Here is a 24,062-nt window from a genome sequence, read left to right as displayed (position 1 = left end):
TCACAAAAAGCGCGTGCGATGATGTTTACTGACGTCATGACGCACAGTAATTTGTATTTATTGCATACGTCAATAAGTTACTTCGCCATCACGTCTTTTAAGGGTTATTTTGTTTTGTCTTTAAGGAATATTTTTGTATAGTTAATGTTAATGAAACTCATCTATTGAAATCTCGTTACTATGGTTACATTAAGTGTTTAATAAAAGAAATTGAAAGTATTGCGTCACAGCGCGTGACTCATCTGGCATGGGGGGATGCCAGATGGAGTTTTCCAGCACGGCTGAATTTACCGGAAATGCCTATCCGGTGTGCTAGAAAAATCCATTCATTAATCAAGACATTCATGTCATATTGACTTCTACCTAAACGAAAGTTAATTAATTGCATCCAAATGGTTTGATATTTCCTATATTCTATAGCCTCGTTCCTGGAGTTTCAGTACAGCGTTTTGGACTTATTTGAGCCCATTTTTACCTGCGCATAGTTGTTCCATAAACTGAGAACCATATGAAGCAAGATCTTCAAATGTTTGGAGAAATATGGCGTTTCTGGCAACAGGTGGCGAAGGGATCTGTTTGAAGTCGCTATATTCCCTCAGTTTCACCCCAAAGGCATATATAAATATGTTATCCTCTTTAGTTAGGATGGCTTCGGGTACAGTTCTCCGCGTCTCCATATTTGCTTGTCCATCAGTTATAAGTACCCCGACATTTCTGATATTCGGTCTATCTCCGTTTTCTTCAGTGAAACCCTCTCGTAGTGCTCTTAAGGCTGCAGCAGTGTTTGTGTTGCCATAATTCTGAGGTATGTCATCAATAGCGTCCAATACAGCTTCGTTTGTAGTATAATCGTTCAAGTGGAATTCAGATTTAGCTCTAGTATTGAAAGTATATGCACCAATACGGCTTGTTCCTCCAGTTATATCAATTTGGCTTACGATATATTTAAGAAAGTTTTTCATGTTTTGAAAGTCTGAGCGGCCCATACTAGAAGATGAGTCGAGAAGAAATATAAGGTCTATCTGTATTTTTGAACACGCTGAAAATAATAAGATATTAGTAATTTAAAGTTTGTTTCATATCTAATACAGTCTGAAAAGAACAGAAATCAACCAATTACAACAATTCCACCACCAAAGACATCATCAACAATGAAACTAAATCGATTTTGCTGAGTAAAACTGTGATAACTCGAACAAGCGATAACTCGAGAACTGAGGATAATAATAAACATGGCAAATTCATGATAACATTTAAAAGGTTTGCATATTAACATAACAACTGGATAAATAATTATCCTCTTGTCAATAAGGAGATCCTAAATGTGCGACCGTCACACTATGAAACATGTGTACCACCCGTGATAATGTGACATTTCCGTAAACCATTTGTATATATCAAGGTGAGGCTCAGTGCTCAGGTGAATCTTACCTGATTCAAAGTAGTTCTGGTAAAGATACCGATCTCGCCTAAAGTTAATTGCTGAAAATGTGGCATTTCAATTATACAACAGCATAATTCATGTATACACAACACACAATTTATATGAATTTTGCTCAAACAAATAAATATAATTGTATTGGGTGCCCTAGACACCTGGATTTGGTGCCTTAGACACCATTTAGAATATTATTATGGTGATCAGAATGTATGAAAAGCGTGAGTATTAGTGCTGAATTTGAAGCCAATGAAGGGAATGAAAATGCAGATAAAAACGATGATGTCGATCGCGATAGTTTGAACCCAAATAAAACGACCTCTCAAAGGTACAGTCTTATCCATCGATTCGTACCCACGTTTAGACAAAATACCATGAAAGTCATTCTACATCTTTAAATGTAGACATATGTTTGAAGCCATTGATGTAATAAAACAGCATAAAAACCAACGTTCTTGTTCATTCATTTTTATTCATGAATACAAAAACACATCGAATATTATGTTAATTGTACCAAAGACTAACAAATAACACACATTCGGTGTACCATGTACTAACAGATAACACGTATTAATTGAACCATGTTCTAATTAAAAGCATTTAATATTATACCATGAACTTACAAATCACATATATAATTTGTTTCATGGACTTACTGATAACAGATGCCAGTTTGATCACGAACAAACATATAACAGATATTGAATGTACCATGTACTAATTAATAACATATACAAATTGTACAATGAACTAACTGATAGATAATTGTACCAAGTACGAGCAATTAAACATAATTACTTTTAAATCAATTGTGTTCTAGCGATGACATATTGATTCTAAATATACTTATTAATTACATATATTCATTGTAGTATAAACTAACTGTTAACATATCCTAGAAGAGAACAGAGAAAAAAACAACACATGCACAACGCTGCAATATTATATTAATATATATATTATTCATTGTAAAAATATTAAAACAAATGTGTTGCAAAGGCCTGTAATAAACGTTATAACCTCGTGTGTAAACATGTAATAAAGTAGACAAATTACGTGATCAAAACTTACCTAGACTAGAAGGCAGCTCGAGTACGATGCCGTCTGATTTGGTTATAATTCCTTCAGACACTGAAATAAAAATATAAACAAATTTAAAAAAACATTATCTTATGTTGAAACAATGAAAATCACAGGGATTCAGATATAAACACTTTTTAGAAGCACACGGTAAGGGTCTTAACGACACTGAACGAACGAAAGCAAAGTGAGGAATCAAGTGACTTCAATAAGAGTTTTCGCATGGGTCACCAAGGGTCACAGCCAATGTAAACAAGCAAGCACCCAGGGGCTATGGTAATATCGGACGTATCGCACGCAGGGTTGGTTCAGGATTTGACGTTAAGTTGACGCATCTTTGGAGCGCAACTCAGAGTCCCCCATCCCCCAATATCCCTCGAAACCGAATTATAAAGACAAGGATTTTGAAGAAAGATGCTAATATTAGTCTTGGGTTTTTGGTGCATTAATCATACCTTATTCTTTGCTTGTACTGTTGTGTTTATTAATTTATTCATTTTTTCTATTATTTTTAGTATGTGTGGTGGGGGGGGTGCGGCTTTTAGTGGATAATTTGTCAAACGTCCATTGCTTAGACGCCCCTATTTGTCTTAAGTATACACATGAAATACCAACGCACCTGTCGTATCAGCTGGAGTAGTGGTTTTAGCTGCTAATGTAGTTTCTTCAAATAATTTATCTTCAGTGACGCCGTCGTTTTGAACTAGATAATATTAATAGGCTGTATAGACATGTGTAATATTGCAACAAATTACATAATAATCACCATGCAGGATACAATACGATTTTTATGACAACGCCATATTCACGTACGAATTGTATTACGTATAATGATTGCAATCAAATACACTTTGTAGCTAATTTCATCTTGGGTGAAATAGGCAACAACTGTTGTTTACGAAACGCGATGACGTGTGTTTAATGTCAATACCTTTGAGATTGCAACATTAATTCAGTTTAAGAAGTTTGCTTTTATGAGAAAGAGTAGAAAACTGAACCTCACATGCAAAGATCTTTTCTGTAAGGTCGTTTTCAGCGTCGTTTAACATCCATACATTGTCATAATTCATTATAAAGTCAGGATCTGATGCCAGTGATTCTAGTTTAGACTTGTCCGACACACCAATTCCTACTGTTAGAATTCGTATTTCATCTTCTATTGCTCGATCTCTTTCATCTCTCTGAAGTTGGAGATAAACAAATACACTCACGCACAATGACATGTGATTGAAGGGACTCCATTTTTTCAATACTGGGTCAGTATCTAATATTGCACCTAAATGGCGTCTTTTATCTGATTCCAATGAAACAATAGAACAATTCTCATAAGTTGACCAATGTTAACAGGTCGTCGACGTGATATATACGTTTCTGGGTTAGTAGTAGGTGACCCCATCTTTGCTCTAACACGATATGGTTTTCTTTGCCAGTTATATCCCATATCGGGTCACCTACTTACGCCGTAACTTATAACATAATGCAAACTAGATACCATACCACTCACATATACACAAGTAATACTAATATATAACTTAAAAGTATACACCCACCATCACATCAAAATTGGTATTAGCAGGATCATCCGCTATGAAGATCATGGCCGCCGGTACGTCATCTCGTCGATTGAAATACGGGCTCAGCATTTGTTTTGCAGAGGCAATAGCTGTCGAGGCATCAGACGTGTAGCTTCTAAGGTCGGCGCGCATCCCGTCAATAGATTTCTGCATAAGCGCTATGTCATTGTATCTGAAAAAGCCAGCAGTGATAAACGTTTTAATTCAACCTTGGTATTACTTCCAGTCCTTAAATGGACTTAAATTGAGAATACTTTCCAATTTGTACAGAGTGTGGACTACCCGCCCAACTGCACACCTAAATCGCAGTTTGTGCTAAAGAGAACACGAGTTATTGTTCTTATAATAACGCGTGTATATTCCGAAAATTTTATCGTAATACCTAACGATACAAAATGTATTCGTTTCATTGTACATGTACATATTGGTGGTTTCGAAAGAGATAAATAGTTAATCAATATTTGTTTATAATAATCTTATATTTTCATCGAGATATTACTGTCGTTACAAGCAGGAATTGGTATTACGATTATTTGATAAATTGAAGGCTTTGTGAATACCATGAACTATCAAATAAATTCTATGTTAAAAAAGATATTTTTACTGTAAAGCGTTTCACCACAGGGGCGCCAACATTCTGTTTTTAGTCAGATAAAACTAAATGGTCATATCTCCCACTGACGTCATAATTAATATTAAACATATTTCTAATTTTCGAGGTTTATATGATTACAACAAAATTTAAATCAGCGGAACGTACTGGTTAATATGGAATATGATTTCCGGATCCGCACCGTAGAAGACAAGGCCAATCTGCGCTTTCCCATTTGCAATATCAGCTCTGGACACTAAGCTTTTAAGAAATTCCTGGACTGTTATAAACTCCATTTCCGTGATTCTTGGAGATAGATGAACAAGAAGCACAATATCAGCTACTTCACTTACTGCAACAGAGAAGAAGAAAACCGTTCATGGAAATCAAATTAAGTACAGAGTATATATATTTTGCATCAATGATAATATACACACATCAAGGAACATAAGGCGATTTTGAATTGATTACTGGATTTTCATCCCCGACCACCCCCTCTTTTTCACCAGCCCCTTAAATTCTATTGAATCAAAAACGTTGAACAAGGGTCTGTATTTGCGTATCTGTCCGATTCTGACAAAACAAATTATAACACAAAAATGTAGAAAAGATATTGCCACTTTCAGACGAACATTTACTTAAACTCTTACAATTAATAGTTGAGTAAATCAATATAAACTTTTATATTATTTGCCATACTTTTATTATAAATGCGTTTAATTTGATTTCTTTTTAAATTGTCCGTCTCAATGTATGCCTTTCTTTTCTTTGGTTTGCTTGAACATCAAAAGTAGAATTGAATAAAAAACACTTAGCCACTAACTTACCTGATAGTGGAACGTAGAATCTTGAAGCTGAAAAACAAGATAATATATCAGGTATGATAGTTAAGTATGGCAAGGCGTTGGCCAATCATTCAAAACATTGTTAAAATTAACAACGCTGTTAAGGTCCTTGTTAACGTTCAAATGATTAATGCTCTGGCCCCAAATTCTCGAAACTTCTTAAGTCCCTTACAACAGGATTAAGTTTATCTCATTATTTTTGGTTTTCAATAAATTGCGTAATATTGACTTCTTTCAGAGTTTTTTTACTTAAGCTAGGAATTATCTTTATGATAATCACAATAAACCATTTTGCAATTTTCAAAATCAAATTTAAGTATGTATTTAGGATAATTGAAATGAGGTACTTAAGCCTGTTAAGCTTAAGAAGTTTCGAGAAATTGGGGCCAGATGGTTACTGCTCAGGAAACTAAAGGCTTTTTTCTATGAAGACTTGATACAGTTGTTTCATCTGTACTCCTTATGTTTAAACATGTGAGCACATCATCAATTTACCACCACGTTTAAAAGTTAACAACAATGTTTTAATCATATATTAACATAGGACAAAGTTCTGAACAATCGGCCCAATGTAATATTTTACTATTTAGCAACGTTAAATGATCAAGATTAAAAATGGAAACATATACATATACTTATTCACACTACAGTCATAAACATCAATAACAATCTCTTAAATCCAATTGTGAATCATTTTTTTATGTTAAAAATAATGAAAAAATAGTAAATTTTAAAATATCTTAAACATTGATACATAAGAATCATTCGTAAATATTTAATAGACAAAAGGAAATGGGATCAAACATTTTATAAACATTTAAAATTACTAGATGTCTTAAAGGTAAAGACTACCACAGAACAGATATACGGCTTACATTCACAACATTCATAACATTCACAGAACAAACATATGCACGAATATCGTCATGTCTAGCAAACATAGGTGAGAAAAAAGTACTTAGAAAATTGACTGTAGATTTCTAGTGGTAATTAATCAGTAAAATATAATTGGGGACAATAATTAATCATTGAAGTGTGGGCATATAATTCATCATTCTACGAGTATATAAAAACAGGCAGCCAGTTGTATAAAACTGTTTAAGACTTTTTGGGGGGTCAAAATTGACCATTATATGTATTGATTGGTCAATAATATGCAATAATTGATATCAACCAATCAGATATCATTTGCATGTGAAAACTAACCAAAAAGTGACATGTGGACAACTCGTCAAATTTTGATACAGTTGGCTGCTGGAACCATTCGAGAAACTTGTTAAGTTTTTAGTTTGGGTAGAATCAGCAAAGAGTATGTATTAATTGGTCAATATTTATCCAATAATTATTAATGACGAATCAAATTGCATCTTTGTGCAAACATGCCAAAAGGTAGTTTTATACAAAGGGCTGCATTGATCTAATCTGGTTTATACAATGAAAATCATAGGTTTAAGAGAAAAATAAAATTGGCAACAACATTGCAAGTTCATGCACCAAACAAGAAATTCAAATAACATGTACAATACAGCACAGAACACTAACTAAACGAGTATACAGAACAAGGAATACACAAGACATTCAAGTAACATAAACGAAACAAGGTACTGAGTATTTCGGTTAAAGGATCCATCATGCTATATGTTTGGTATATACACGTGTTTATGCTAAAAAAACTTTTGTATGAATCATGTGTGGTATCTCGTATCCACACACATGTGCGCACTGACATATATGTGCGTGGATCTACACATGTATGCAAATTGTGAAAATGTAGGCGTAATTAATTGAAATGATGCATTAGCAAACACTTGGGAAAACTTCTAACTGACTGCATCCAAACCAGATTGCCAAGAACAGCAATAGACATTCCGACTTACGACCAACAGGTGTTGTCGTTGTTGTAAACAGGCGTTGTCTTGTTGTCATCCTTGTGGTTTCAATTTCGATTGATCGCGTGGTCGTTGTAAAAGAGGGAGTAGTTGTTGTTGTGTCTGCCTTCGTTACTTTAGGTTTTGGCGTTGTTTTTTTAGGTTTCGTAGTTGCAGGAACTGTTAGGCTTTCAACTTTGTGTAAGAATCATAGTTTTAACCAAGTTCGAACAAAACAAATAAATATATTCGAAAGGAAATAATTGTCGTTAAATAAACATATTTTAAACAACTTAAACGAAAGGAGAATATAATAATAAACACAACTAAAACATTTTCAATAAACAAGATATAAGACATTTTGAAACAAATTACAAATAAATAAATTGAAAAGTATACCGAAAATAGTTGTCAATAAAACATTTAAATAAATAAGGATGTGTAATAAAAATGATTTTGTTTCTGTATCGCTTAATAAACTTACATATTTTAACATTCCGTATCATCTGTTCTCGTAGTTCGGGAGATTTCGTAAGATCGTCATATTTCTTTCCATTATAAAAGAATTCATTCTCTGGACTGCTTGCTAATGCTTTGAGTTCATCTTCATTCGCACTATCGACGCCTATTGCGAAGATTGTGTTACCTTTTTTCATCTCTTCTGCCTTCTGTTTAAGCATGTTGAGATCTGAACTTGACGCACTATCTGTTATTACAAGTATTAGGTTTTCTACACCTTGCCTATCCCCGGAGTGTGGTGTTAACACGTCAGACTCGAGTGTGGTCAATAATGTCATCAAGTCAGAGCCTTTCGAACGGTATTCCTTTCGTTTAATTTTCTTAAAAGCTTTCATAAGTTTCTTGTCCTTGTTAAATGCATTTAAAGGAAAGTGAACTTTAGTTTTTGCTCCGAATGTTACAATTGAAACTTGTACAGCTCCGGAATTGATATCGACAGCTGACAAAATATCCTTAAGAAGAACTTGAATGTGTTTCTTCACATTTTTCAGAGCTGTGTTATGTTGCGTATGGACGGCAATTATTAGATCAATTTCCTCCTGATCTGCAATGAAATCATTCTTAATGACATTGGTATAAAGATATATTAAAATGACCAATTATGATTTGACTAGAATGTATGTGAACGTGTTATTAGTATGAAAGTAAGAAATGAGTAATAGTGAGTTAAATGAGTATTCAATATGTGTTTTTCACACTCACGGAAGGATCTTATTTTTCTGCTCAGCAATTTTACAACTTCAGGCGAGTTGGAGAGCTCTCCGTAGCTTCCAACGTTTGTAACAGAGTCATCTCCAAAGGTGTTGGTAACCAATTCCGATTCCTTATCATTTTCGACTTGCTGACCAATTCCTATTTGGAATAAATTTGTTCCACTGGCTTCAAGCAAGCTGAGCTCCGTTCCTAAATGATTGTCATCAACTCGTTTAGATTTCTGGTCTCTTATGAGAACTATTCCATTTGGTAAATTCGGATCGTCACCATTAAACACTTGCTCGCGAACGAAGGATAGCGCCTTCAAAAGATCCGCTCTTTTGCTTCGCTTGTTTGGTTTAATCTTTTTCAAAGCCTTCTTTACAAGTTTTGCTTTAGGAAAGGATGTCAATTTAAGAACAACCTCCGGGGAGTCGCCATACATCACTACCCCAAATTTGTTTTTTGTTGTGTCTGCTCTTTGAATAATGCCTATTATATATTGTATAAGATTGTTTTTAAAGTCTTTTGTTGTAGTCTTTTTGGATGCATGAACCAGAAATACAATCTCCGCCTCATCGCTATCTGAAATAGCTTTCATATTAAACGGATTCGACGTATAGACTTTGATCCTAACTTGATGCAAAATGAACGTGATTTCGCGTTAAGCAAGAGAAGAGCGATCGAGGTTTTGACAGAACGTTCCAGGTTTATATAGGGCGTTGCAGGCTTGGGGAAAACGTTGCAGGTTAAGAGAGAGCGTTCCACTTTTTGAGATGGTGTTCCAGGTTTTGAGAGAGCGCTGGAGTTTGGATAGAGCGTTCAAGGTTTGATGCGGTCGTCCCAGATTTGAAGAAAACGTTTAATATTTGAAGAGAGCGTTCGAGGTTTGGAGAGAGCGTTCTTAGTGCGGAGAGGCCGTTCCATGCTTTGAGAGGGCATTCCAGCGTTCCATGATCGGGGTGAGCATTCGATGTTTGGAGAAAGAGTTCTTTGTGCGGACAGGGTGTTCCAAGCTTTGAGAGGGCATTCCAGCGTCCCATGTTGGGGAGAGCATATGAGGCTTGTAGAGAGCATTCCATGTATGAGGAGAGCATTCGAGGTTGAAGAGAGAGTTCCGATTTTTTAGACAGCGTTTTTCAGTTTTGAATAGACAGCTGCATGATATTTGTACGAGGGAAGTGAAGAAGTCTCTTTCTCGTCAAATAATTTTTGAAAGCAGGTAGTAAATAGTTTATGCTTATGGTATATGAATACTTACACACAGCGCATGTATATGTGTATACACATTATCCGGAACTTTAGAGAATTATTAAGTTCCAATTTTTAGTTCTCAATTTGATGTGTTATAGGAAGATGTTTGCCTTCACAATTACGTCGTAGACAATTGAACATTTACAATAAAACAGATGACCACACAAGGGTAGGGATCATGCAAATATGGATAAAAACGATTGGAAAAGCAATGAAGTGACATGAAAGCAACTTAATGGTTAAAAAAATACAAAATACCTGAAACAGAAAGCTTACATATACATGTAATCAACGTGACCTGACATGTTCAAGAACTGTAGATTGTTTTATTTTCGCGAGTTCCTTTTTAGCGACCTTTTTGGTTTTTGCTTATTTTACGAGGTTATAAACTTGCGACGTCATTATTTAACTATCGAGAAATATGGGTTATTTAATCCCTCTTATTAGATCCATAGATTGGATCGTTTTCTTACCATGCGAAATTGAACTTATCGACAGTCAACGATGGCAGGGCACCTTGAATTACACAACACATGGACATTTAAAAAATATGAATTACATATAAGAGGTTATCTTTAAAATACTTCATTTGGTGTACGAATACAGTCGGAACCCCTTGGATCGAACTCGTTTAGCTCAAATTCCTCTTTGGCTCAAACTGGATGTAAAGGGCCGATTTCTCTAAATTGGAGGTAAGCATTTTCGCTTTGCTCGATTTTTCAGAGGCTCGAGGCATTTTTCACCGTTCCCTTGAGAGTTCGAGCCAACGGGGTTCGACTGTAATATCAATACTTATTCAAGCTTTGAAAATAAACGAAAGTTGCTGTTATGCTCAAACAAAAAATAGATTTAAACATGTATTGTAAAAAAATGAAAAAAATCGATTTACATGAGACCCTCAAAAGGAAATCAGGACGATAAGGTAACCTCTTTTTTAAATTATTTTTCTTCCTTATTGACAAATAAAAAATGAAATAAGTAAACACAAAGTTCTTGACAAGAAAAACATGAATGTATATATCGTAAATGTGTTACTGTTTTGAAACTGAAAATTGATAATATTACATTGAAAACAAAAAAAAAAACCATCAAAGTAATAAGTTCAAATGTAAAATGTTCAACATGCCCAACTCACTTTGGGTAGAAACCGGAGTTGTGTCTGAAATGACATTCAAATCAATTTAGTCTGATGCCATTTATTGGTGGCTTGGACTTTCTAAGAAAACAGGGGGGAGAATCGAGCTTAACCTTAGCATTCAAACAAGATGGCGGCGCCTATGTAAAAGGTGAGTTTTTCGGCGATTTAAAATTTTGGAAGCCAGTTTAGACACTGGCATATTGTGAAAAACCTGCTAGAGAAAATTCCACACCCATTGGTACTTGGATCTCCATGAAACATGCTGTAGTTTTGTCAAACATTCGGACATCGGCATCGACTCGAGAGGAAAACGAACTAACAGGCACGGCTAAGGTTAGGATCCCTCGATAATATTGGCCTGTTTTGACGATTAGCAACACTATTCATGATTGTTGTGTCAAGTTGGTGCACTTTAAATGTGTATTGATCAAAAGTTATCCGTCTAGAAACCCGTAATGACGTATTTGCTTCAAAATTAGTATTTATGCACAATGCTAAGGAGCAGTGCACGCAAATAAGTGGCTAAGGTTAGGTGCCATTTATTGAGAGAGGCGTTCATCACCTACGGTAATTTTGTTTCGTGTTTGTATCTGTTCTTTCTGAGAGATTAAAGGTTTCCGTAACACTGTGCGACATCATCATTATCCAGATGAGGTATTTTGAAACTGCCAAATCTGATTTCGCTGTGTTTTCATATAGATACAGTTGAGAAAAAACTACAGTGACGCGATGTTGTGGATGAAAATCGTCTATTTTGTAGTTTTTGGTGTACCTGCTTAAATTTGAGGATGCATTAAAACAAGTAATAAAGAAATATTCATATTCATATTTAATCAATCGTTACCAGAAGCGAAACTGATCGCACTTAATTAGTACTTAAATTGTCAACGGTAGATCGGTCTTGTCAAAAATGTTGACAAAATAGTGTAATGATGATAAAGGTTTAAAGTAGATGAATGATGTTTCCTGTATACTCGTATTTGAAAATAGTGTCTGGCTCGATCAATCATAGTTTAAACGGTTGCAGGCATAGGACGAATACTTTACAGGTTGTTAAATAGGGCCGGTCTAGAACTGTTATGTTTGTTGTGTCACTAAACCCTAGTTTCTCCTGACATGATAATACTCTATTGTTTAGATCTTCATTTGTGATTTAAGACAATCTTGCTGTACGTAAACGCAAGCATGGCTAACGCTATTTAGCAACCCGAGACAAATTTACCGTACGCACAGCTGTCATTAGGTCTAGAAAATGACACAGCAGGATCCAGATAATAAGATTCTGAACTTGTCTTGGAGGCAGAATCGGTAAATGCCACAAGTCGAGGGTTTAGTGACACAACAAACATAACAGTTCTAGACCGGCCCTATTTAACAACCTGTAAAGTATTCGTCCTATGCCTGCAACCGTTTAAACTATGTTTGATCGAGCCAGACACTATTTTCAAATACGAGTATACAGGAAACATCATTCATCTACTTTAAACCTTTATCATCATTACACTATTTTGTCAACATTTTTGACAAGACCGATCTACCGTTGACAATTTAAGTACTAATTAAGTGCGATCAGTTTCGCTTCTGGTAACGATTGATTAAATATGAATATGAATATTTCTTTATTACTTGTTTTAATGCATCCTCAAATTTAAACAGGTACACCAAAAACTACAAAATAGACGATTTTCATCCACAACATCGCGTCACTGTAGTTTTTTTCTCAACTGTATCTATATGAAAACACAGCGAAATCAGATTTGGCAGTTTCAAAATACCTCATCTGGATAATGATGATGTCGCACAGTGTTACGGAAACCTTTAATCTCTCAGAAAGAACAGATACAAACACGAAACAAAATTACCGTAGGTGATGAACGCCTCTCTCAATAAATGGCACCTAACCTTAGCCACTTATTTGCGTGCACTGCTCCTTAGCATTGTGCATAAATACTAATTTTGAAGCAAATACGTCATTACGGGTTTCTAGACGGATAACTTTTGATCAATACACATTTAAAGTGCACCAACTTGACACAACAATCATGAATAGTGTTGCTAATCGTCAAAACAGGCCAATATTATCGAGGGATCCTAACCTTAGCCGTGCCTGTTAGTTCGTTTTCCTCTCGAGTCGATGCCGATGTCCGAATGTTTGACAAAACTACAGCATGTTTCATGGAGATCCAAGTACCAATGGGTGTGGAATTTTCTCTAGCAGGTTTTTCACAATATGCCAGTGTCTAAACTGGCTTCCAAAATTTTAAATCGCCGAAAAACTCACCTTTTACATGGGCGCCGCCATCTTGTTTGAATGCTAAGGTTAAGCTCGATTCTCCCCCCTGGAAAATAGAATTGCAGAAAATCCACACTCTGTACTTAATGCTTGCATATCATTGCTTCACGTACTACATTTAAAACCTACTTTTTTGTTTTATGCGATTAAGATTAAGAGTGACTGTGTGATTTATTTTCAAAATGACTAGTTAGAAAATCAAATTACTTAGTAAAAACATTATCTTTGCCTGCACTATATACATATGAACACAAATGTAACTGTTATGGTTGTAAACGTTTACCCATAACCAGGACAGGAGAATGATTACATCTGGAAGGCTATATCTATGATAGTACAAGAACCATGAGATAAATACATCTGTGACACAATCTTTGAAAACCAGTGTGCATACTTTCTGAAGTCTTGACCTCGATTTGGAGACTCAAGATACCAAACTGCAAAAACAGTTATTGTACTATTCTTAAAAGAAAAGCAATTATGATAAAAATTGCAATTTATCTGCGATTATTTACACTTTTTGTAACAATTAACTGCATTAAAAATATTTTATGACATTTAAGATTTCGCAATACTGGGAATGAGTCTCAAATACAGTCTCTATACGTTGGTGAATTTGGGCCAAAGCACTAGGTGAAAATCATACTTTTTGTCCAACAAGCTTTTTATTAAAGCGAGACATTGGATTTATCTTTACCACCAATTAACTATTAAGTTAATAACATTTAAACAAACCTAATACCATTCTTAAAGAATCAGCTTGTTGAAGAAAAGTGATTTTCGCCTTACATCGTGTTCTGATGTTGCCTGGTTTTCACAAATTGAGTCACATTCTTTACACCCATACCCATTAGAGACAACACTATAGTTTTGGTACAAATGAGACAAACCTGCAAATGTTCCCGATGTTGACGACTCCAAAGCTGGTATGACAACAGGAAATCCCTTGGCTCTAACTGCGAACAAACAAGTAGTGTCATGGGTATTTATATTATATCAAAACACTGATTTAGTATTAATCACACACCACATGATGTTAATGATAATAAATGTGTATCACTCTATCAGTAACGATGTTATGTTGTTGAAATCTAAATAACTGCCAAAAGTTGTTTTTTCTTTACTAACATATTTTGTCTAGTATCAACTAACTGTTATTTACGATTTTTGCTAAAGATTGAGTTGCCATCGAAGTGTTCGAAAACTAAAACAAAATATACTATCACAATGATAAACAAAGTATAAATTCTTGTTACGCGCACATTTTCTCAGTTAATATGAAGCAGTATATAGCCACGATGCCTTTTAAATATGTAAACGGACGGAACTTACGAGCAACAAAGTCATTATGGAATTGCTCATCGTGTCCTTCCAGCTCCGACGCGTCCTTGACCAAAACGTTGTAGCTAGGGTTGGAGGCGATGCTCAGTAACTCCTCGGGGTATGTGACATTAATGCCGACTACATACACTGCTGCACCGTCAGCTGCAATAAGTAGAAACTCTGCATAATTCTAAACACGTAAAAGGAGACCTGAATCATTATTTCTTCTCTCTAATTTATACCCTTGTTTTTATCAAACGCATTTAAGTTGTGTATAGGAAGTGCGAAGTTCGTTTCTACGCGCTGCCGTTTCCAGGGAATCTAGCCTTTGTCCTGCCTATTCAATGTTTGCTAGATGAAATGATGCCCTGAAAATGATGACAATTTGGTGTCTCCCTGTGGTTAAATTGCGCAATCCCAGCAAATACCACAATGTAGCGCACCATTTCTCACAATGCATTGCTTCAATATTTCGCTCTTTGGCAAAATGAAGCATACTTCAATTTCATTTTAATAATTATTACCAATAGAACAATAAGTTTTACATCAATAATGATAAATCATTCCTAGTATCAAAGTATGTGATCACATCATCACCTTTCTCATAATTAAGAGTATCAACGATGGCGTTAATAACTCACTTTACTTTTTTTTTCAAAGTTCAGAACAATCGGTCCAATTTAGATTTGCCTGTTCTTTGTTTAAGAAAAATAACATACCTTTCATCCGTTCGACTGCAGTAATAGTTTGATCAACATCAGTGTCGGCATTTGAATCGGTGATGAGTATGACCAAATTTGGCGCCGGTTCTCGCTCGCCTCCAGTTCTTGTAAACAGGCTGGTTCTAACCGTGTCAAATCCTGAAGCAATACTTGATGTTTTGGATCTGAAAATATTAAAGGTTTGATCTTGTGATTCATAATATACACGTGCGTGCTATGTTAACGGTTACCCTTTGCGCATTTTGTCATTTATGGTACCCGGGGTAGAGTTATGGGAACTAATGGTGCCTGGTAATCCTTAATGATGTTGGTATAAGATGAACGGGTATTTAACGGGTAATAACGGGCCCCAAAGATGACAAATAAGTACTTTTACATCAAATCTCTGTTCAAAACAATAAATTAAAACAGATAAAACATATCAAACTGTAATTAATCATATACAATGTATTTCTTTGATAGTAATTGGCCATCAACTACCTTTCAAATGCATCAAAGCTATACGGGTGTACCAGGTATAACAATACTACTACGATAAAGGAAGCTATCAGAGCACTAGGCTATCTTGGGTTCGGAATCCATAGAACGATCACAGTAAGTTGTTGTCTACAAAACTTGCCTAAGTAGTTTACATTGCATTGTTGCTTTTAATATTTGTTTGGCTTTGTTAGACATTATTTATTTCATTAACCATAATTTTCCAATTTCGTGCAACAGAGCGATGATGTTCTGGGTAATTTAGCATTGTCGAACTTCTGATGAATGAGAATGAACTATTCGAACACATAGGTAAATATATATACATATAGTCAGTACACAGAACCATTATACGATACTAATCAGCAAGAGTTGAAATGGAGTTGTTAGATCAGCCCACTTCTTTATTTGATTACCAAAATTAAACAAATTTGAATGTGCACCCATTATCATTCGTTTTCTATCAAACAGACTGGACTCAGAAGTGGTACACATAGATTACCTGTAGTTATAGTTAATTTGGTCTATGCCACCAAACACCTCCTCTTGTGAGTAATAGTTGTTGAAGTCAAACAATGGTATACCTCGTTTTCTGTAAAGGAAACACAACTAAATTATATTACATATAGCGGAATCAATGCAGATGTAATAATAATTATTCACAGACTTGATGATTTGCTGACCGTCACTGACCGTTCCAAGGTGGTGGTTACCTTAATAAATATTGACAACGACATTTGAATATTTCTGTTTTCAGTGTCTGTTGTCTATGTGGCGCTTGAGGCGATTTAGCTAGGAAAAACTCGTAACCATGAACAATTGAGGAGGCAGTTTCATTGCTTCCCCTAGATACGAGAGGCCGATTCCGCCTTTTTAGTATAATAATTATTATCAGCAGTCAACGCCACTAGGCTACTGACATTGCAAGGTTATTATAAAATAGTTTATATTAACATGCGAATTAATTGGAAGAAAAGTTGTCTCCCCTGCCTCAGGCATAATATAATGAGGTTTTGTCATTCATTTGTCTATGGATATATTTGAAGTGTAACGGAATTAAGAAACGTTGTTGCCGACTATGGTTGACAGGTAAACTCGTCCCTGTTGCTTCTATTGTAGGAGTGTTATAACAACGCAGCATAATTAATTCAAAATAAAAACAGAAATAAAACAGAAAAACAAAGCTCAATTCTAGTTTGTTAAAAGAAATGCAACCAGAAGAGCAAAGATAATAAACTGTTTTAAGTTCAAATGGAACTTAACCATCCCGGTAGGTCGTCTTTGTGGGCCTGTCAAATACCGATTGTCGACATCCACCCTTTGTATTTAGTGCCCTATAATAGCGTTCTCTTCTGGTAAAGCAATACATAGCATGCGTGTATCATACCTGAAGACAACCGCTCCAACTCTGAGTTTATCGTCATCAATGTCGGAGTATTGAAGGATATTTTTCATGAAGTCCAAGATGCGCTGAAAGTCCTCCCGGGAGACAGAGTTCGAGTAATGAAGGAGGAACGCCAAGTCTAAGGTTTCGCTGCCTGTAATATGATTAAAATACTATTAAGAAAGAGTAGAAATGCTTTCAATAATTTAAGGTGACCCCCGGTAAAAGCTAGATTAATGTGGAAGGCACACTAGATCAATGGTTTCGCTGATTTCAGTAAAAGGATTCAAACATTACTAAGATAAAGTAGAAATGGTTTCAATATTATGTCGCGGCAAAAGCTAGAAAGTGTGGAAGGAAAGCTAACTCCAATGTTCCTGCCTACTGATCAAGCTCTTTCAGAATGTCTAAGATGTGCCGTTGATATTTTCGGGACAACGAAAAGACACGCCAAGCTGAATTGGACTGGGTCATACAGCGAAAACATACTATTTTTATGAAATTACAATGTCAAAGCATCTCTCTTTTCAGAAACTGTTAGATTACATGCTGTCCATCTCAGTAATCTCTAAAACTGATGTTGGTGGGGTATCCTAATAACATGTGATTATTTTCAGAATTTAAAGAAGTTAAAATGTCTGTTTTATTGGGTTTTCAAATCGGTATTCGTGCATGCATATTTACTGTATGCTTCTGTTAATAATGCTATGGATAACAGATATTATTAAAAGTATATTCCACGCCAAATTTAACATTCTACTTGATGATTGTTAATGTATATTTACCTGCAGCTGGTGCTTTAAATGCCTGTTCCGCTCCTGCAAATGTCACATCCATTACATTTAGAAACATATAAATAATGAAAAATGAATAAATGTGTAAACAAAAATAATATGCGGCATTTTTATTGTTGAATATAGTGACCATTGGTTAAATACCACTAAAATCTATTTTGAAAGCAATCGTAACGGATCAATGAATGGACTAGATTACTTTTTAGACAAGGATGCAAAAATCTTACTTGCGAAAATCTGCATGAAAACTAATTCTCTCAGCATTTCTAGCTCATATACAGATGAGATCAGGAATGTATTTTCCATCGTTGGTTTGCTAGATACTTCAAACATTTCTTCTGCATCATCATCGTCCAAGCTGATACCAATTCCAAATATGTTAGCCCTCGCAAACTTCAAGCCATCAGCTTCCTGGAGTGTCCGAACACTGTTTCTATCGGATTTACCGGACATTAAAAGTAACACAAAATTCGGAGCATCTCGGCGATCACGGACGAGAATCTTTGTACGAACAAGACTGAGGGCATCCGCGAGATTTCTCTCTCTTGGCTCTTCTTCCTCAAAGTCAGCAAGAAACACTGCATCTTCCATGTCAGTCTTTGTGGAGTACTTGTTGAGATCAAATATAACCTTAGGATGAGTGCTATATGTGACCATGGCTACCTTAACGTTACCGGAATTGATGTCAGCGTTCTCAAGAAAGCCAGTGAGGAAACCTTTGACCGCTACTTCTTGATTAAGGGATTCCGTACTGTTAGAGAACCCGGATGTGTCCACTACGAAGACTATGTCTGCTGGTGTTGACCCTAAATCTACAAACAAGTTGTTAAATTAAATAGTAAGCATTTCTGAATTAAAACATAGTCACAGTTAACTGGTCGGGACATACATTGCGCATTGGCTAGTCAGATCGCATACTGTAAGTGATTAGTTGTTGAAACAAACGTGTTGTTCTTACTTATCCAGTTTCCAACACTCTTTTCAGAAAATTTAGATTTGGGGATATATCGTTGATTCTTTGAGTTATTTTTGTGCGATATATATTGTACAGTTTTGTGATTACTTTAAATCAATACTCGTATATAATGGGTCTTTGACCTTCTTAGAAATAAATGTTCTGTTCTATTCTATAATGTCAGAAGTTTGTGATACCTAAGTCAATATGTAATTCTAAGAACATTTATAATACAATCACTATCCCGTTAAATGTCAGCTATATATTATAATTTGAAAGTTATTAAACACAGTTTTACTTAACATATTAAACATATGTCTGCTGACAATTTAGATTTCTCATGCAAAGTATTAAAAAGAGATCGTATGTATAATACTCAAATTATTATTTAACACATGTATTGCATGCATGTTCTATTATCAATAAGTCTGTTTATACAGGTACATATATGTTTGGAGGAGGAAATATATATCATTATTTATTTTGCACATATACACACAAATGCTGACAGTCCTTAGACTTATTTTGGTAACCTTTGTACGTGTTTGTACAAACAAAACATTTCCCTATGAAGAAATAATTAGATAGTTTCACTGCTGCCAAATGGGGAGACCTTTTCGGGTCCTAAAAGACAATGCTAGCTGTGTTGAATTCCTGATTAAGTAACAAGACCTCTGTATGACGTCATGGTTTAACTTCTTAGTTGAAGAGCATTAAATTGTAACATGCGATTTCATTGGAGGGAGAGTTTTCTCCCCTACCACATAATCATTCATGAAAACAAGATTTTGTCAGCTAATTTTCCCACGATACTAGTGCAGTGTGGACGGTATATAGTACTGGATCAAGGCCATGCTTTTTTTGGGGAATGATAGCACAAATTTGTGATGAATACAGCTTATATTTTAACCGCATATATGTATGCATATCATAAACACAAAAAGTACATAACATATAATGTATATGTGCAAAATAAAACTAGCATTTTAAACAAATAAATTACAAAACTAAACAAACACGTCGCAACAAATAACATTGCTACATGGTAAGGAACATACATATAAATATATAAGACGTTAATTCACAAGACAAAACACGCAGGTAAACAACTCAAAACTCCTTACCAAGATCATATGAATCTGGTGGTCCGAAGTCTGTAATTGACGTCAAAATACGTGAAATAATCGTTAAACGTTTATGTGTAATAAACGCTAAGCTTTAACGCCTGTCTAGTAATACACCCAACGCTTGATGGCTTTTCATAAGAATTCTCTGATATATAAGTATTAATGAAACGATTTTCAGAAAAAAAATAAACGAACGGATTGTGAATGAAGATGGAAGCCAAAATGAAGGTTAGTAAAACCATCAAATATTCAAAATGAAAAAGCAAGCAAATGTATACAAATGTTAATATAGTGTTAGTAATATCCTTATAATGATTTTACATTTTAAAACACCGAATCAAATTGTCTAACTTTAGTTATAAATTCAAATTCTGTTAAATGCACACACCTGAAAGAGATGTTATTTCACCAGATTGAGTAAATGTTGTCGAAATAGCGACAAACAATTTTAAAATACTATTAAAAAAATAACAATTTCGAGGAAAATGTTATGTTCAATAATGTTATTTTAATAATAGCAACAGTGAAATGTAATTCTATTAATAGTGCATGTAACAGAACTTACCTCCCTGAGCAACTGACTGGCCAATCAGAATGGACAACAGCAGGGTCCAAACCACGCCTCTTGGCAACCGCCCCATGGTCGACTTCTACAATGAGAAAATAAAATGCCATTTAGTTTGGGGTTATTGATGCACCTTTTAAAAATGTATAATTCATATACAATGTATATGAATGGAGAATGAGACAAGTATTTGGATTGCTTATCTGAGTTCATGTACCCAGGCGCGAACCAAGGATTCGACGTTAGAGGGGCGTAACTAATGGGGCGTAACCTTTTGACTTTGCTACTCCCTTAAGAACCTAAATCTATTTGGTTGGAAGTGTTGACAAGGAGGTTTCCCCCACGAAAATTTAAACAATTTCTAGGCCAAAATGATATAAATTATTACTTTTCTCTCCTATATTGGAATAAAAAGTGTACTTGGACGATTTGAGAGGGGGTGGGTTCCGGGTGCGCCCCCACCCCCTGGATCCCCTAGTGGTACTTTTTCTTAGTCGCACACAATCTCGGATATATAGCTAATATGTTAAGGGACTTGAAAGCATCTACGAAAGACTTTATACTTTTAAGATATTTTGTCAATGGAAATAAATTGTAAAGTAAATACTCGTTTGAATATGTACTGTCTGAGAATACAATAGGTTTATTAGGTTGTTTTCGACTCGAGTTGATTTTGAAAACAAAACTGCAAAGTCATGACGTGACGTCAGCAGACAAGAATATGGCCGTTCCGCAATTGAGTGGGGTATGGTCTAGTAATTTTGGCGATAGGAATGATGGATATACATGTATATAATACATCTGTTTACGTCAGGGGGCTTTAAGAAAGTTACATTGGTGTTGAGTGAATTTATGATTAGCATCCTGTCTGTCGTATACGGATACTATTCAAGTCGTCACTGTCTCGTAGTTTTATGGTGTTGTAAATTAGACGGAAGTAAGTTTTTGCCGTAAGGTTTGAAAAGAATGTGAGCTTCAGATCCGTCTAAGTTGAAATTTATCTACTTTTAAATGCTTGTGAAACAAGTTATTAAAACATTTATGATTTGTATGCTCGGCGTAAAGAGGGAGGTATTGTTTAAGGAAATCCGCAAAAAACAAGCTATTGCAACTTATATTAATCACTCGCGTTTGCACGATGTTGCGCGAGAGTGTGGTCTTGTGCGGGAAACCGGAGTACCCGGAGAAAACCGACTTGTCGGGCAGGGTGACCACACATCAAACTTACAAGCGCCCAGGCCAAAACTTCAGATCAAGACGCCAGAAGACGCACAACGATCTCACTATTGAGCGAGCAGGTTCAACTATAAAAATGCAAAATCCCAACCAACCAAACAGACACATTGCTAAAGTTATCAAACTCGTTTATTTAGATTGTTATCAACTTAACAGTACTTTTATGATAATGTTCAAATACAGTTGAAACCCGTTGGCCCGATATCGCTTGGCTCGATATCCTCGTTTGTTCGAACTGGATGTTAACTGCCGAATTTGTTATATTACTCTTTGTAAGCGTTACCGCTTGGCTCGATATTCGCGAGGCTCGAAGTATTTTGGTCGGTTCCTGGGATATCGAGCCAATGGGTTTCGACTGTATTACAAATAAATTTTAAATGAAAGTGTCAATTAATGAGTTTGCAAATGCAAAGTTTGTTTACTACTTCATCCACCATGCATTTATCCAGATTCCTTAACGACCAAAGTCTCTGTAACAATTTTACAAAATAAATATGGGGGGTGGGGTCGGGGGATCGGAAAAATAGTATTATACAGTATATATAGTAAAGTGTTACCGAACTATGTTATCTCTATGTTCAGGTTATGTAAAAAAAATCTTCTCTTTTTTGGCTAGCTATACATTTATTTTTTGTATTTCGGTTATACCGAATGTTTGTTATCTAGAAGTATTTCAAAACGTCTTCGACATAACGAGTTTTGTCTGTATTTGAATGACGTCACATGATTTTGATCATCATCACGTGATTTGCGTGATGACGATTACTGTACGTCATGGGAAGTAACCACTGAGTAGAGTTTGAAACTATAACTGATTATGAACGTTCTAATACAAATCGAGATTGATTCTATACAATCTTCCGAGAGATTCTGCATTTGATACCTTGTTAAATTTAAACCACACTCAGCATTCGTGGTAGTAGGTGTTGTTTTTTTGGTTGATAAAGAAAAAGAGGATAGTCGAAAGCCGAGAGAGAAATATTTAGAGTTTACATTGGTGTTGAATTGGTAAAATGTTTTGCGATCTAACACTAAAATATTTTTTTGTATTTCTATTTTAAACCAAGAAGCATTTAAAATGATAAAGATTTTCAGAAAAGCGCACCAAATGGTATGGGACGACATCACGCACCGGTTGTCCGGTTAGTGCAGTGGTTAGTGCACTCGCTTTCCACCTAGGCGACCCGGGTTTGATTCCCGGCCTGGGTGCATGTGAGTTTGGTTTGTGGTCACCAAGTTTCCTCCGGGTACTCCGTTTCCCCCACAACATTTGACCGTTCTCTCGCGTTAAATCGTGCCAACGAGAGTGATTAATATAACGTTGTAATAACTTGTTTCACTATCATTGTAAAATAAATATTTTAAAACTAATTTAACTATGGCGTGCATGAATCTGAAGTTATGTTCTAGACATGTGCATTTAATTAAGATCTGGCTATCTTTATTTAATCAAATTGATATTTTCCTGCTTGTAACAGTGCAAAACGATTTTTAATTTCACTGATAAATATCTTTAAACTACCGGAACTCATGTAATAAATCGTTGCTGAAAATCAATCTCCTGGATATGATGATCAGATCTACATATGTCTGCCTCGCATGCACTTGTTTATCCTTGGAGATGTCTCGAATTGCACGGGCTGTCTTATCTATTGTAGTTTTTACAAGAACACGTGCTCTTGAACAATGACCTTGAAGATGCTGCCAATGTTACGACCTTTCTTAGCTTGTGCACTTTTTGCAAGAACATGTGCTCTTGAAGAATGACCTTGAATTATGCCGCGAATTTTACGACCTTTCTTATCTCGTGCACTTTTTGCAAGAATATGTGCTCTTGAATAATGACCTTGAATTATGCCGCGAATTTTACGACCTCTCTTATAATATGCACTTATTACATACCATGCACTAGCGGATTTAAAGGGTGCACTACCGGCGCGCACCCCCTCTAAAATAGTCGAAGTCCACATTTTTACTCAATATTGAAGGTAACAGTTATACTACATGTTAAAAAAGTACCATTTCTAACTACAAATTGTTAATTTTTTCTACAGGGGTAACCCCAAACCCCGTTGCAAACCGTTTATGTCATATACATTCGGAATTTAGGGAGGGGCGCGTGTCAAAAGGTCCCGCCCCAAGTCTCACCCCTCTAACGTCAATTCCTGGATCGGCTCCTGTCCTG

At 35.5% G+C, this 24,062-nt stretch overlaps 1 protein-coding gene across 13 annotated transcripts in view; it reads right to left on the bottom strand.

The window, feature by feature from the left end:
• The window catches only part of LOC128240703 (uncharacterized), a 161,302-nt gene that overhangs the window by 74,663 nt on the left and 62,577 nt on the right, over window positions 1-24,062 (bottom strand). For 9 of the 13 annotated variants that reach the window (XM_052957450.1, XM_052957452.1, XM_052957454.1 and 6 more), the window contains exons 2-20: window positions 20,642-20,726; window positions 20,074-20,103; window positions 18,222-18,806; window positions 17,986-18,018; window positions 17,204-17,354; window positions 16,319-16,408; window positions 15,337-15,503; window positions 14,627-14,779; window positions 14,185-14,250; window positions 10,999-11,022; window positions 8,619-9,194; window positions 7,882-8,460; window positions 7,407-7,592; window positions 5,512-5,538; window positions 4,853-5,036; window positions 4,069-4,264; window positions 3,522-3,699; window positions 3,138-3,221; window positions 2,510-2,569 (exon numbers count right to left, since the gene is read on the bottom strand). In XM_052957450.1, the coding sequence (XP_052813410.1) occupies window positions 2,510-2,569; window positions 3,138-3,221; window positions 3,522-3,699; window positions 4,069-4,264; window positions 4,853-5,036; window positions 5,512-5,538; window positions 7,407-7,592; window positions 7,882-8,460; window positions 8,619-9,194; window positions 10,999-11,022; window positions 14,185-14,250; window positions 14,627-14,779; window positions 15,337-15,503; window positions 16,319-16,408; window positions 17,204-17,354; window positions 17,986-18,018; window positions 18,222-18,806; window positions 20,074-20,103; window positions 20,642-20,717 (3,445 nt within the window). In that variant the 5' untranslated portion in view covers window positions 20,718-20,726. The remainder of the gene's footprint in view (window positions 1-2,509; window positions 2,570-3,137; window positions 3,222-3,521; window positions 3,700-4,068; window positions 4,265-4,852; window positions 5,037-5,511; window positions 5,539-7,406; window positions 7,593-7,881; window positions 8,461-8,618; window positions 9,195-10,998; window positions 11,023-14,184; window positions 14,251-14,626; window positions 14,780-15,336; window positions 15,504-16,318; window positions 16,409-17,203; window positions 17,355-17,985; window positions 18,019-18,221; window positions 18,807-20,073; window positions 20,104-20,641; window positions 20,727-24,062) is intronic. The other 4 variants (XM_052957451.1, XM_052957455.1, XM_052957459.1 and 1 more) reach the window with 4 other exon arrangements.

This window comes from Mya arenaria, chromosome 7 (assembly GCF_026914265.1).
Source record: "Mya arenaria isolate MELC-2E11 chromosome 7, ASM2691426v1".
In the NCBI taxonomy this organism is placed as follows: domain Eukaryota; kingdom Metazoa; phylum Mollusca; class Bivalvia; order Myida; family Myidae; genus Mya; species Mya arenaria.
This window is presented reverse-complemented; position numbering and strand designations above follow the sequence as displayed.